Source organism: Octodon degus, unplaced genomic scaffold (assembly GCF_000260255.1).
Source record: "Octodon degus isolate 3935 unplaced genomic scaffold, OctDeg1.0 scaffold00017, whole genome shotgun sequence".
Taxonomy (NCBI): domain Eukaryota; kingdom Metazoa; phylum Chordata; class Mammalia; order Rodentia; family Octodontidae; genus Octodon; species Octodon degus.
The window spans coordinates 17,826,783-17,842,981 of NW_004524593.1; the positions used below are offsets into that span (position 1 = coordinate 17,826,783).

A 16,199-nucleotide genomic window follows, 5' to 3' on the forward strand; every position below is an offset into this window, starting at 1 on the left:
TATACAACGTAAGTGGGACTGCTTCTTATATTTCTTTTTCGGTTGGTTCATTGCTTATTTAGAGAAGCCCCACCGTGTTGCATGCTACTCTCCAGCACGCTGCTGGGCTGATTTTATTAATTCTAAAGGCTTTCTCATGGAAGATTCTTTTGTATGTTCTGGGAATGCAATTGTATCACCTTCAGAGAGAGACGACTTGCTTTCCCAGGTGGAGGCCTTTTCCTCTTTCCTGCCGCCTGTCCTGGCTGCTGCACGCTTCACGGTACCCAAAGGCAGTCACAGCGGAGAGCCGCCCTCACTGGGCCTGCTCTGAGGGAAACCCTCCAACCTTTTACCACTGAATATGATATCAGTGAAGGGTTTTGTTTTGGCATAAATGTTCAGGTAATTTAGCAGGAGAATGATAGCTATTTTAGTAAGAATTATAGCAGTAGTTAGATACTCATGTTTCCCCAAATAAAAGTTAAAAATTTTGCTGACATCATCTTTAGGTGTATAAAATCATTTCAAAAATGTTTCTAAACCCAAATGCAAAGTTAAATATGTGAAACTTTGTGATAAAAACACTGAGAAAATCTTTTTTACATGTGTCCAATAAATATTTCTCAGGTAAAATTTAAAATGCACAAATGGACAATTTTGGCAAATTAGACTTATTAAAAATTAAAAGCTTTTTATTCAAAGCATCTCATGAAATAAATGAAAAAGTTAACTTGCATTTTATTTCAAGTATATAAATAATTTGTTAGCTCAACAAGCAGACACACGCCACATAAAATAGGCAAAGCTTTGGAAAGACACAGGAAACACTCAAGTGGGAAATAGAACAGGCCAAATCTGCCCAGCAGCCCTGGTCCCGGGGAAGCCCACCGTAAAGCACCACATGTGCACTAACCGACCAAGAGGAGCTGCAGACAAGGCCAGAGCTGGCCAGGGCAGCGGGGAAGCAGGCTGGCGCACCGCTTGCTGCTGAAAGTGTATGGTGGCCCGGCCACAATGGGAAGAAATGGGCAGCTGCTTAAACAGTTATGATTATACCCACCATAAAGCCAGGCCTTTTACTCCTAGGCATACCCACAAGCTTAAAATATGTGAGTCTAAGCCAGGTATGCTGGCACATAATGTACTCCCAGCCCTCTGGGAGGCTGAGGCAGGGAGGTTGCAAGTTTAAGCCCAGGCTGGGCAAATCAAGAAATTTAGCAAGACCTTATCTCAAGATAATTTAGAAAAATATTTAGGGCTGGGGATATAGCTCAGTGTGAAGGCTTTGTGTTAATTCTCAGTACCACATGATGGATAGATAGATAGATAGATAGATAGATAGAGATAGATAGATAGATAGATAGATAGATAGAATAGGATAGACATAGAGGATAGATAGAGGATAGATAGAGGATAGATGGATAGGTAGGTAGGTAGATGATAGATAGGATAGACATAGGGGATAGATATAGATAGAGGATAGATATAGATAGAGGATAGATGGATAGGTAGGTAGGTAGATGATAGATAGGATAGACATAGATAGGGGATAGATATAGATAGAGGATAGATATAGATAGAGGATAGATGGATAGGTAGGTAGGTACATGATAGATAGGATAGATATAGATAGAGGATAGATCAATAGGTAGGTAGATAGATAGATAGATAGATAGATAGATAGATAGATAGATAGATAGATAAAGTAGGACAGAAGGAAGGAAAGGAAAATACAGGTCTACAGAGACATTTGTAACCATCTGTCCATAGGAAGACTATTCATGAGAAGCACCAGAAAAGATCTCCATATTATCTCACCAATGGACACACAGAGCCGGGCCTGCGCCTGCAGCACTCCTTTACTCAACAATCAGAACATACTACTGAGACGTACAACAATATGGATGAATCTCAAAAACATTTTACTAAGAAAAAGAAGCTACATGCAAAAATGTAAATACTATTTTAAAAAATCCTAGCAACTATATGGTTTTCCTTATACAAAATTTCCAGGAAAAGCAAAATTATTAGATCACACCCACATATAGTGTTGCTAGGAGCTGGAGGAAGACGGCCCCGGAGAACAATGGACACTGGGAACTGTTTTTGAATCACAGATGTGTTCTCCAGCTGTACTCTAATCATGTTTACACAATCCAAGAATTACTAAGATTCATTCAACTGTTCATGTAAAATGGTCAGACTTCCATAAATTTTTCTTCCAGAAAGCTATTACTGGAGGAACTACCAGAGGCTCAGTGATAAGCCAATAAAGAAAAACATGTGAAAAAAGATGAATGAACTAAAAAGAAACATAAAAGTGAGAGAGGTGTCTAAGATATTAAAATGAGGTGCTACAAATAACTACAAGGATGTACATGTACATACGTATTTCTGTGTGCTCGCACTTGTTTACATGCATACACATATAAACATAATGCTCATAGACAAAGGCTTAGGACAAACTGGACCATCGCTCATGAAGAAAGTGCACAAAAGCCTAACTATTTAACTCCTGCTTTGCTTGTATCTCTCCTTTCATGGAAAGTAACTATCATTTTGAAAGTGTGGAACTAATACTGGTGGAAAAGAAGTGATTCACCCAATAGGGAAGCATATGGTCAGAGAGGCTCTAACTACTTTATTTAAATTCAATGCTTCTACACTTCGGAAATTATATTCTACATCCTACTCTGACTTCCTGCCCAATAAAAAAGGAAAAAAATAGTCGCAGATGGCTCCTAGAGAAAGAGAAAACACAGTAATAGTTTTAATGCCACAGTTCTTAAACCAGGAAGAGCAGCACATAGCGCTTTTCAGTGTTCAGGGAAAACATATTTTGGACAGCTGGTGGCCAGAGTCAAGAGCCAGGGCGAAGTGGTTCGTGGAACAACAACAGGTGGTGCTGTGGTCTTCTCACCCTCATCGCTTCTCCGCGAGGCAGGGTGTTGACCTCTGCTGTTGCGACAAGGAAAGGCAAATAGCTGTGGTGATCAAGGTGAACGCGAGAAAGGGGCTCTTCGCCTGAGCACACAGCCTGTGCATCCCTGCTCCCCTTCTACTACCTGTCCTGGGATGCGGCCTTCCTGAACGTGGGGCCCTGCTGTGGGGCACTCTAGTGAGCCAATTCTGCGGCTGAGCGCTTCTTTCTTCACACTGTCTTGTCAGTTTATTAAATGTGAACCTAACCTGGCAGCAGTAGTGGGACACAGCGGAGGAGAGGGGCATGATGCCGCCGATCACAATTTTAAAGGGACAGAAAAACTGACAGTCATCTATCTAGGGATAAAAGATTATGAATATAAAAGTTTTTAGAATTATGACAAACCAAATGCACATGGAATGTCCAAGAATATTCCTCCAGAAATGGAGGCTCAACTTCCAGGACTCAGACTGAGGCCACCTCCGAGGCTACGTGAAAAGGGGCACCAAGAAGGAAAAACAGGCACCAATATTGTCCCACAAAATCAGGGGCAGAGCTGACCGGAAACCACCACTTATGCATGCTTTCGGCGAGGCTGCCATCATCCCGTATAAATGATGAGCTGCCACTCACAATCCAAAGGAATATGCTAGAAGCTGTAATGCACACAGAGAAGCCAGATGCACAGTTCACTAATGCACAGCAATTCCTGAACTCCAGATTTGTATTTTGGCCGCATTTGTGCACAAAGCCAGGTACGAGACTCCTTTCCCAAGAGAAATAGAAATTACCTATAGTAAAATTCAGATGATTTTATACTAAAATCCAGGCAAAATACAGGACACTGAAAAGCAGCCACTCAGGAGCAAAAGCTGCCGATGCTTGCTGGATCAGTAGCTATACCCTCTCCAGCTCCCTCTCCCCCTCAAATGTAGACAGTACACCCGGGCCGGCTGGGTGGCGGGGACCTGTCATGCCTGTGCCACTGCCTGGCGTTCTGACTCATGACAGACTCAGGACACCCCAAGGAGAATATGAGTGGTACAATATGTTGTAGAAGGCTCCTTACCACATGTTCCCAGCAGGAATTTCTTAGGGATTCTGGAAAAGATATGGACATGTGATCTTAAAGTAAACACCGAGAAGCCATCAGTGGGCTAGAGAGTCCCAGGTGAGACAGCACGTGACCTTGAGAGGTCAATGGAACATTGGAAACCAGGACTGAGAAGTCAAAAGACACTGGCATGCAATCTTTAGCTGCAAGGAATTGAAAATGTGAACACAGAGGTGTTTAAAGTAAATACAACAGCAGAGAAAGGAAAGAATAGGTAAGGATAATTATTACAGTATCAATAAGCAGCTCATAGTACAATAGTGTGTGTAAAGTTCTGGGGATTGAAGACTATAAAGCTCAGAATAAATGAGAATACAACTTCTACTTATTTCAGAAAATGATCAAGAAATGAATGGCTTTCTGTGGAAAGATGACTGACTAGTTTGGCGTAACCAGTGCTGTCCTGATATTTGGCTTTAAAATTCTCATGTGGAGAAATCCCTGAGTCTGGGAACAACTAGGATTTGGTCACTAACCTAGTCATTGAATTCCAGCAAACCATTATAAATTGCTTGCTAAAACAATAATTTCACGATTTCCAATTCCTTAATCAAAGCAAGGTGCACACATATTTCATGTAGTGTGATTTTAAAAAAATTTAAACCAAGTTCCCCACATGGTACCTAAGCCTTGCACCTAGATCCTAACTGGAGTGAGGAGTTCTGCCTGCACCCTGGGCCCGCCCCCATCCAGCGTGAACCTGAGCACACCTACCTTTGCTGCAACCCCAGGGGTTGTGCACATCCAAGTGGCTTGTGCCGGGAACACAAGTGTCACACGTTGGCCCTGTGACAAATTGCTTACAGAAACACTGGCCTGTGACCAAGTGACAGGTTTCATTCAAGGCTCCTGAGAGATGACAATTACAAGGCTGACATCTGAAAACAAGACAAATAAACCATCAAGGAGAATAGCATTTTGATTAATAATGCATAGTAGACGTTGCACCTATCAATAACAATGTGGAGGGGAAGGCTCTGGTTTAGCCAACAGACTGAAAAGGACGGTGGAGTGAAACACACACGAAATAAAACAAGACACAAGCACTATTTATCAAATGCTGCTCCTGATAAAAACTGCGTGAAGTCTTCCCTTTGAAAGCTAACTGAAGGTTCCCTCAAAGTGTTGTTTTCTTATGTTTTACATGTCTTTATGCATCTTCCGGGTCAGTGTGAATACCAGTTGTTCAATTAATAATACTGTGAACCTTGCTGTCTCACAATAGCTGTACCACTGCCAGCTAAACATTGAGATTACATTCGCCATACAATTATCTTTTCAAGCAACTCTCCAATTGCAAAGCAGAAAATTGGGGTGAGTCAGTCGTTGCTCTCTCTAAGAACCTTGAAATTCTGAACTGGCTTTAGAAAAGCTAAATTTTGTTCAAAGCTTTACGAAGACAGCCCTTACCATTATTGGTGCCATAGCAGGTATTCTATTTTTTTTTATTTTATACATTGCTAAGTCAGAATATTTGGATGTTTATTCAGAATGGCTGGTTTTACTTTTTAAAGAGAATACAAAGTGATAAAAATGGAGGAGAAAAAAAACAATAGAAATGATACTGAATTTCACTTATCAAAATAATAGCAATTCAGCAATGACTGTTGTAGTACATGTTATCTTCAACTGAGTTGTTCAGATTACCAGATAGTGTACTGCGGATTTCTGCTGGTCTATTGAAAGGATCAGTTAATGCTTATTTTTTTCCTTTTCTTTTTAATTTCTTTCTTTTCTTTTCTTTTTATTTTTTACCAGTTTTGCATGCTTATCTCTGGTGATCGAAAGCATTATTCTGATGTGGGCAAGCAGGCTAATGATATATAGAGAATGAGGTACCCGCACGGCAGCTTGGGTTTCCTGGAGCCCAAGGCCTCCGTATGAGAGTTGTGGCCCCTCCCTGTGGCAGATGCTCAAACCAACTTTTTTAGGGTGAGTTGCTCAGACATCAGCCTTACACCAACAGCACTGGTTAGGATCAGCCATCTAGGTACCATGAAGCATAAGAGAAGTAGGGACCGGGGCTTTAGCTTGGTGGCACAGGACTTGCCTGGCAAGCGCGAGGTCCTGAGTTTGATTCCAGGTATCTCCTCCAAAAAATTAATAAAAATAAAAAAGAGGAGCATAGGAAGAGCCCCTTCCCTTGGCTCAGAGCAGGCAGCCCTGGAGGGGCTCACCGACACAATATGACGAAGATGCTGAAGGAGGAGCTGCCTTCTCCCAGCTCAACTTTGACAGTGTGATCTCCTGGGTAATCTTTCAACATCCTTCAAGAGGCCGATAAAAGCCAAAGCTGCCAAATAAGCTGCAAATTTGTTTTATGGACTAATATTCCCCTGGGAATAGATAGAGTACAGTTTCTCCTGAAAATCACCGTGCTGCTGTTAGCCCTTCCTACGGTCACGATGAAAGGACAGTTCCTCCCCCTGTCCACAAGCAACTATATCAGGCCTTCTATCCGTACTCATTCCATCAAAATTCCACTTCAAATAGATGCTTTGTTCCAGGTAGGTACCAGGGCTGAAGAAAATTATGCGCTGAAATGAAAATGAAATTATGACAGCAATGGAATAGTTGGTTTTTAACTTCATTACATGCTATTAGAGTATATTGTTTGTAGGATTTTATTGTAATATTGGTGAGCATAAACAGAAAGAAGCTTCTCTTAATGTGCGTATGTATGTGTACATGTATTTATAAATCAGTATACCACTCATAAGTAAACGTCCCTTGAGTATTTTGGCTTTTATTACCATTCACTCACGAGACAGTCACACTTATTTTGCATACAGTGCATTTAGAGTAATAGTTTCCAGCACATAACATAATTCCTTTGCTTGCTGTAGCTCTATTTTCCTCCAGTCAACTGCTACACGCATAATTCCGAGTAAGCTATGTCAATATCTGTGGGATATTAAGTTCCAAATCCAAATGGAATAAATACATCACTCCATAGGAAAACGTGCAGTGTTTGAGTAATTAAATCAGTCTATTCCTGATTTTATAGCCTCTTTTCCCAGCCATTGCTACATTGAATGTATCTGACTTTTATAATTGCTTAATAACAGGAGGAGAGTTTTCCCAAGCACAATTCAGTGGAGGAGACTTTTCTGAATATTAGAGTGGGTTTCTAGCCCAGAGGATATGAGGCTGATTTTGTAATTAAGACTTAAGTAAAAAGATTTCTTTAAATTTCTCAGCCACTCAAATATAATTTCAAATATTTCCAAGCCTCTTTAGCAAATAAGGCACAAGTTTGATGTCAGTTTATAAGTTATCCCTCCTCCAGCGTACCTCCTAAATGAAATATATTTCACGTTTATTAAAACAAAATTATATGTAATAAAGGAAAAGACATTTTAAGCTTAGAAAGAGAAACACCAAACTAAGATGAATTGTGATATTGATTTTGCCAGGATAAATGCTTTTTGTAATGTTAATATAAAGAAACCTTTATTACACTGAGTCTCCTGGTACAGCCAGAGCTGCTCCAGCAATCTGTTTAAAATCTTCATTTTTCATCCTTATGGGAAAACCTCACTTGCTAAATGGATTTCATAAAGAGTAATCTGTCAAGATTTATATAGATAAACAATTTGTGATGTTTATTGACCAGTTCATTACGATAAACAAAGCAGAAGAAAAGCACCACTCGTCTCTGCCGGCTCACTCTGCACTGTTAGAGTTCTGCTGGGCCTCTGTCTCTGAAATCACACAATTTATATATTTTCCTGGGAGGCTTTTCATGTTGCACAAACTGGAAGTAAGAGTGTTAGCCTAATAATTGTCACTGAAGAAATATAACTATTAATGAAGGGAGCAGCTTTCAACAATGCATATTATTGTCAAAAACTTCATCATCTGAGGGAGAACTGCTACAGGGGGTCCTGGGAGAGGCTCCACAAGGTGCATCATGTTGTTGACATCTCTCTTTGGCCTCCACTCCTGGGTACGGAGCCTCAACGCACAGACTCCCTCAAGTTGATGTTAATGTTGATTGACATAAATAACATTTGCTATGGCTCAGTTATCGCCTGGATTGAAATAAACATGTAGGAACTAAGGGTAAGCACCATGAGCTGCTCCTGCTTTGATCACAATGTACCATGAAAGCATATGTATACACATTCACACAGACGTCCAAACTCTGGGGCACACGGAGGGGTAACCACCAAATCTGGGGGCAGGGGGAGTGGTGAGGAAAGGAGGATCACTTTGAGCGTCACCAACTTGAAAGCCAAAATTAGAAGTGCTCCAAAAGTCAAAACTATGAGGTCAGAAATGGAAAATTCCACACCTGACCTCGTGCGATGTGTCACAGTCCAAACACAGGCACACTAAAATACTGTAAAGGCTTATTTTCAGACTATCTAAAAATATAAAGAAATCTGTGTTTATAAATTTTTTTTGATGTATTAAGTATAGGGTCTACAGGGTCTCACTAAACAGGATTGAGCTTATAGTGATTCTCTTGTTTTCAGCCTCCCAAGTGCTGGGATTAGAGGTGTACACCACCACACCCAGTCTCAGTTGCTGTCTCAGCACACCCTGGGGGCAGGGCCAGCGCAGCATGCCGGGCATCAAACCCTGGTCCCTGCATCTGCCTGAGCAGGTGATTAGTTCACTGAGCTATCTGGCTGGCTCTAAAATCTGTGTTTAGATAGAGGTCTTATTTTCAAGACCTCTCTTTATGTCCTTTATATGCAAGCATTTCAGAGCCCAAATATTTCAAAATTCCAAAACAAATCCGGAAGGGAAGAAAACACAGGAGAGGATGTGAAATTGCAAACCATTCAGAAGTCAGGATATTAATGCAGAATGAGAAGCAGTGATAGGCAAATCTGGGAAGTTAAGAAGTACAGGGTTGCTACCTTGGGAAGTGCTGCGGACCAGGGGAGGAGAGACTCGGATTTCAGAAATCTTTGACAAGTAAGACTGATGTGAGGGGTTGACAAATTGAAAGTGGAAGAGGGAAGGGGGTGGAGTTATTCTTGGTTTTCTAATTTGCTAATATGACAAGGATGAAGATATTATTCAACATCAAAAAGTGAAGGAGGAAGAGAATGCAGATTACAGAGGGATTTTAGACAACGATCATTAGGCAACAGACAAGCAAAAACTTCAAGGCAGATTGGAAAAATTGGGACAATGAGTCTTCTGCCATCAATAGATGCTGTAGCATAAGTGCAGTTATCATGAAGAAAGCACTAAGAAAGCTTTAGCTGTAAGATGGGACACCGGGTATGAATCTAAATGGGACTTGTAGCTCTAATGACAGCACAGAGCATTTGAGTCTGGTCATTGGCACAAGTGTGCCCCTGCTATGCTCACCTCCCAGGAATGAACAGATCTTCTGGAAGCCTGGTCACTGCTCGGACTCCCTGAGACCAGAGACCTCTGGCCATTGCCCTTGCTCAGGCCTCAGGGAGGAGCAGAACTGTGGAGGAGCTTGGCTTCCCTCTGGCTAAGAACACTTTACCTCCACAGAGAAAGTGTGGTCTTACTGAGCTGGGTTGTGGGCCCTGACAGCCAACTAACAGCATCTTCATTTTCTTGGAGTTGGGAAACAAATTCTAGCAGTATTTAGAGTTTGTTCATCAATCTTGCTTGAGCTGAAAAACTCACGTGGCTTACCAAAGAGTTACCGGCAGGTGGACCATCCCACTTAGAAGGGAGGGAAAAGTTAGCAACACCCAAACCTCTCCCTCTTGTGAAGCCTTCCCAGGCATGCGTGTGGGAACTCATAAGAAATTGACCTAAGCAGTGACTCCCTTTCCCTCATGCAGTAGTGACCTCCACTTCAAGGGAGGTGACAATTCTGCCTTGTAGAGAAGAGCTTACTTTGCAAGGTTTGTGGCTGAGTTCTTCACCTGCTCCATTGCTGACACTACACATAACCATAAAAATCACTTCATGGTATGACAGCACAGTCAAACCCTTAAAGTGCTTTCAAGTAGAAGAGAAATCACATTTATTCTCAAGAGGCAGCCATAAGACTGGCCACCAGAATCGCAGGGATAGAAATTTTTACTCAACACAAAGAACTTATTTATATCTGTTTCAGAATTACAGTTATTAGAAACAAGTATGTGCTATTTTATGAGACAATTTTTTATTTGCATCTTTTGGAAGAGTAGTTAACCATTTTTCAGTTATTCTAAAAGTTGACTTACGCAGAGTCTAGCAAAAATTACTTTTAAGGCTCTTTCCAAATCTATAGAGATAAGAGTCTATGATGCTTAGTGAGATTAAGTAAATATCCCAAGGGGACAGAAAATCTAGTTACAGGGTCTGCAGTCTTTATCTACAAAGAAGCAGACATTGTAAGTGCTTCAGGTTCTGGAGGGTCATATGATGTCTGCTGTAACACAGTGCTGATTCTACTGTAATCAGAAAGCTGCCACAGACAATATGTACAGAACACATATTGCTGTGCTCCAATAAAACTTTATTTAAACACAGGTGGAAGGCCAACTTTGACCCCAGCCAATGAATGGCTGATGCAGTAGGCTGAATCATGCCCCTCCCCCCAGTGTCCAAGTCTTCCTATGGAGAACTTGTGAATGTGTCACCTTACTTGGTTAAAGAACTTCATAGTTGTGATTAAGGATTTAGAGATAGTGAGGTTATCTCAGATGATTTAAGAATACCCAATATAATTACTGGGATTATCATAAACAGAAGGTAGGAAGGTAAGGGTCTGAGAGGAAGAGCATAAGGATGTAAGTGGAGGTCAGAGAAGAGAGAAAGCATACTCGGCTGGCTCTGGAGATGAAGGAAGGCTCTCTGCATCACAGGATGTAGGCAGCCTCTGCAAGCTAGGAAAATGAAGAAAATAGATTTTCTCCTGGAGCACGCAGAAGAAACACAGGTGGCCTGCTGACACCTTGGTTTTAGCCCAGCAAAACTAATTTAGGACCTCCGACCTCTAGAATCATAAGACAATAAATTTGTGTTGTATTAAGACACTAAATTTGTGGCGATTTATTACATCAGCCATTGGAAGCTAATATACCTGGTCTCATAAGAAAGCCAAGCTGGAACCTAGAGAGCCTTGTGCCCAGCACTGTCTCCTTGCGTGTACCTCATACTGGACATGTGCTACTGTAGACGAAAAGAGGCATTTCCTGCAGGGATCATCGACAACCTACAGCAAGCGAGACTGAATGGTGAAGTAGCTGTGGGCTGCTGCAAAAGCAAGCACAAATCATGCGCTTTCCTTCCAGGTCTTCACCTTACAGCACCTGTGTAATTCCTTTCCCAAAATGCAATCTGTTCTCTACTTCCGAATAGGAGCTGGCCTTGTGGCTTGTGGTGATGACGAATGAAATTAAAGCAAGTATGAAGCCTGTGAGAAAGGTCCCCTGGTGGTTTCACATGCTTTTGCCCCATCCTGAAGCGCTCCTTCCTCCTTGTGAGCTAGCGCGGGCTCAATGGACAGATGATGAGGGGCTAAGGCACCCTGATGGCAGCCAGCTATCTCTCAGAGAGTCACAGAAGCACACATCCAAGAAACACATGCCCCCAAGTGCCACTATCACATCAGAAAGAAGGAGACCAGTTGGCTGAAGGTTGTCTGCTTCCCTCTGAAGTCACTGATCTGCCTCTCAGAGGAAAGGCCAGCTGGGATCAGTGGGGAAGAGCACATGGAAAGATGAGCAGGCCAAATCCAGTGCGTTGCATTCTCAAATATGAAAGGTTTTTCGCAGAAACAAAACACCTCACAATGGAGAACTTTCCTCTAGTGGTTCAGAAGTCTGGTCCTTTAGTCCCCTGGCCAGACTCGCACTCTGTACTGCAGTTCAGCGTGTGCCTGCTGGTAACCAGGGCCAGCAGCGCCAGTCCTGGCTCTGAAGGCTTTGCAAATCTCTGAATATGGACATGGAAAACGTAGATTCAGAAGCCAGAATATTTTCCCAGTAGATTAAGGAAAATGGTGATGCTTTTACCTTTGCCTGGTATAACAATAAAACACCCAATTTATTATGGATTATAGAACTTTAGAAAAAATTTGTATTTCTAAGCATCTATCTCTGTAACTATGTTCAAGAGAGGCTTCATTGTTCATATGTGATTTTCTTTTGTTTTCATGTTCTTGACATCAGAGCATAATTATTTCCCTACACTATGTGTCTAGATCCACTTCAACTGTGGGTGAACTTCTTCCCCTAAGTATCAAAAATGTCTTCAGCTAGATGAGATCCCATATATTTTTGCCATCTTTGTACCCATTCTCAAAATAGCGAAGGTTAGTACACATATACAATAACATCCAGAAGTCGACAGCGACAGTCAAGCATACAATCATTCAAAAAACGGAAAACATAAAAAGGAGAAAGCCCATTCTTACCCCTCCCCAATGAAGAGTCAATGTATCAGCTCAAGCAATTCCCACTGTCATGCTTTGAAGTATTTTTCCTCTATGACCTTCCAGGCTGGAAGATTTTCTGTCTAATGGTTATCAATGGTAAAGTGAAAAGAGACAGCAAAATTCATCAGTGAAAGAAAAGGGTCAACTCAAATCGCAAGCCTTCCACAGCAGCAAGTTAAGAAGAGAAATCTTACGGACTAACTTGGACCCCAAACAGCCATGGGAAGTTTGTTCCTTCTGTTCTTTTCAAAGAAGCTTCATTACATGTGACAGCTCCACACCTCCACAGTTCTCTCCAGCAGCTGTATGTGATTATTTTTGACTTAGTTGTGAAGCCAATCCTGCCCAAACTGAGAGGACTTCCATCCAGTGAGAGTGGCTTGGACTTGAGTAAATGTTTGATGGTGCCAATCCTTTATGTTAAGATGATGGTGGGATAACATGGCATGAGACATTTATTGTAATTTTGAGGGAAAGTGTGAACGGTAATCTAACGGTGACTTGGTTCTGCGTTAGTTATGTTAAGAACAAAATGTGTGACAGATGCAAAACTTCAGAGTCAGAGGCATTGACTGACCATGACAGGGACTAAATTTGAGATATTTGAGACTCATTAACAAGTATATAATTGTTGAAATTGTGGATATAGATGATGTGGTTTATGTCTAAAGTTCCCCCAAAGCACCAGGTGTTAACTGGTGGGGTTTGGGGGAGCTTCTTGGATCATGGGTTTGAGATACCCATCAGTCGATTTGTTCATTGATGAGTTGATAGCAGGGTGTGGTAGGCTGTGGGGACTGCTTGAAGGAGGTGGTCACCAGGTGTGGGACGGAAGGTCTGTGTCCCTCTTCCTTCCTTGATCGCTCTCTGCTTCCTAACTGCCCTGCCAAGAGCTGTTTCTGCTTTGTCCCAGCCCTCTGCCAAGCCACCCTGCCTTGGACCCAGGTGATTCAGCTCAGAAAATCTTATGCCTCATCTTATACTAGTCAAGTCAACTCTCAGATCTTTACTTGCAGGACAGTGTCTTAGTTACTCTTCTCTCATTGCTGGGACCAATACCTGACACCCAAAATGAAGGAAGAAAAGGTTTATTTAGCTCACAGTTACTGGAGGTTTCAGTCCATATTCAGCTGGCTCCAAGGCAGAGCAGCACATAGCAGAAAGCAACTTTTCATGGCTTCAGCAAGGAGCAAGAGAGGGAGGACAGCAGCAGCTCAAGCAGCTAACTTCTCCTTTCTTCTTACATTGAAATACAAATTACCTGCCCCAGGGCAGGTACAGCATCCACACCCACAGTAATCAATCACAAACTCCAGAAGCCACCCCATGACTTCATGAGGCTTTGGGGGGACATCTAGACACAAATCATAACAGACAGATACTTTAAAGAACAAACTTCCCCCTTTGTCCAGCTGGGACATGAGGCAGAGAGCAAGTCCCCAGCTAGAGCTGGTTGGAGGTAGTCTGTGCTCCCTTCCTCACCTGCCTCTTCACTTGCTCATAGACTGAGAGGGCTCGGCCCTCCCTGACTTACAGAACCCAGTGCAGGCTGCAGCAGCTGACCCTGTGTGCCTCTAAAGCCAACTTTCATTGGATGGGAGCAACCCTGTGACTGTTTCTTTTGCTTCTGTCCCAACACAAACATCTCTGTTCTGGAGTTTGCTCCATCCTAAGGACTTGCTTACCAAGTTTGTAATGTGCAGGAGCCCCAGGCTATTCTGTACTCAGCCTTTACGCCTCCTGAGCAGCACTCTGCCTAACACCTGAGACGGCCTTGAGCACCTCCCTAGTCTGTGGACTTTGTGGAGCCCTTTCTCCAGTGAGCTCCTGAGGGTGAGGTACAAAGAGCATTCTCTTCCTGTGCACCCTGCAGGCCCTGGTCCTACTAGGCCGTCTCTCCTCATGCAAATGGACATCTGAGCCTCACCAGCTGGGCAAGGCCTCAAGACCCTTCAAGGGTTCCCAAAGCCCCTCCAAGGGAAGCATGTTCTCTGATCTCATTCCCCTCACCCATTTCACCCATCTCTCATCTTCTGAGACCTGTCCTTGCTGCGAGTTCCAAGACCCGCATCTAACTAGTTCTCAGCTGTGTGCACTCTGCAGGTTCAACGGCTATGCCTTAACTCATGTGAGGCCTCAGTAATGGCGGGGAGGAAAATAAACAGGGTACAAATCCACCCCTTCTAAGTGTCAGCAAATGAACAGAAGGAGAAGCTACCCATCAGCTTCAGGGCTCTGAAGTAAGGCCAGAGGAGGAAAAAGGCTGGAACCGTAGCAAAGGCATGACCATAGGCAGTTACTATTAAAGAAGAGAGATTTAGGTAAAGTAAAGGGAGGACTTGGTAGAGAGAAGCTCAAAGGGAAAAGGGGGCTGAGAGGATTCAGCGAGGGACTAGCAAAGGAGCCAGGGCAGAAGACAGGGAAGTGCATCACAACCAGCAACTGGCTATTTTTAGAAAAGAGACTGCATTCATGTCGTTTCTCTAGGACTAGATAAACAAGCAGGAATGTGCAAAAATGAATACGTAGCTACTTGGAGTGGATCTTTATCTGTAGTTCTGTTCTGTCCATGAGGCTGAGGCTTAGATCATCCACACAGGCAAGGGCAGGGAGGAAGAACCGAAAAAACATGCAGAGTCAAAAGAGGCTGAGAGGGGGTGAGAAGGAGGGGTGTTCCGTGCCAGGAACCCAGCAGGGGAGCCCGTGATCCCAACCTACTCCAGTCACAGCGAAAATGATTCTCCCTAGCATCAGAGTGGATTTACCCAGGTTGTGAGGAGAAGACAGGGACGAGATTCCTTAAAGACCAGGTAGGGAGATCGGACAGAAACGCAAGTAAGTGAAGCAACAGGGTTGGTGACAGAGTGGAATGAGAGAACCAGAAGGTTGTCGTGTATTCCCAGACCAGCACTTTCTGGGATGAAGAAGATTGAGGCCAGAGAACTGAGCATGGCCCCAGGTGAGAATTAAATGAATGAGGAGGCCAGAGAAGCACGTTTGAAGATGGGAAAATAATGATACCTCTAGTAGGGAGAGAGAAGACAGAGCTGCAGTTCCTTCATCAGGCAGCTCTTCACCACCATGACAAACACCTGGCGTAACCAACTCGTACAGACAAAAGGCTGCTTTGAGCCCGGTCTTAGAGGCTGCGCTGCACAATCCACATTGCTGAAGAAGGCGGATCTTGTGCTGGAGCAAAACCATTTACCTCAGAGGCTCGGGAGTCACCATGTCCCAGCGCTAGCACTGCCCCAATGGGTGAGGGGTCAAGTGAAGATAACCAGAGAGAACAAAGGTTAGAACAGCGAGGAGAGAAGGGGGCCATGATGCTTTGAGGGAGCACTGTAGCTATGAGGTACAGTGATGAGCAAGGGCCGATCGATACCCAGATATCCAATCTTATTCCTGCAACACTTGCCAAGGGTCGTTTTGCTTTAGAGGCACACTTCTCCTCAGTGTTCACACGTCTCAAGTCTCCCCAGCCTTCCACATCAGCTCTGTCTGCTGGACCTCATCATGAGAGCAACTGCGGTGACTTCCAAGCCTGTCCCTGCTCCTCATCAGTCTGGGTGGACGCCTCTGTCCGCCCTGTGAGCCAGTGCCAGCCATGCCCAGTGTGGACCAGAAGATCAGAGAGCACGGCTCTGCGAGCAGTATCTGGTCCTGTGACCCACCAAGACAGGGAAGGAAGATGAGCAGAGAAAAACAGTGAGAGAACAGTCAGCCTTGACTTGAGGAGCACTGAAAGGTGATGCACTCCCATACTTTGGGAGGCTGAGGCAGGAGGATCGCAAGTTCAAGTCCAGCCT

General features: G+C 43.4%; 1 protein-coding gene across 1 annotated transcript in view; it reads right to left on the minus strand.

Annotated features, from left to right (window-relative positions):
• Ush2a (usherin) overlaps positions 1-16,199 on the minus strand; it is a 732,353-nt gene that overhangs the window by 535,003 nt on the left and 181,151 nt on the right. Inside the window, exon 15 of the mRNA XM_004626936.2 lies at positions 4,734-4,897. Within this exon, the coding sequence (XP_004626993.1) occupies positions 4,734-4,897 (164 nt within the window). The remainder of the gene's footprint in view (positions 1-4,733; positions 4,898-16,199) is intronic.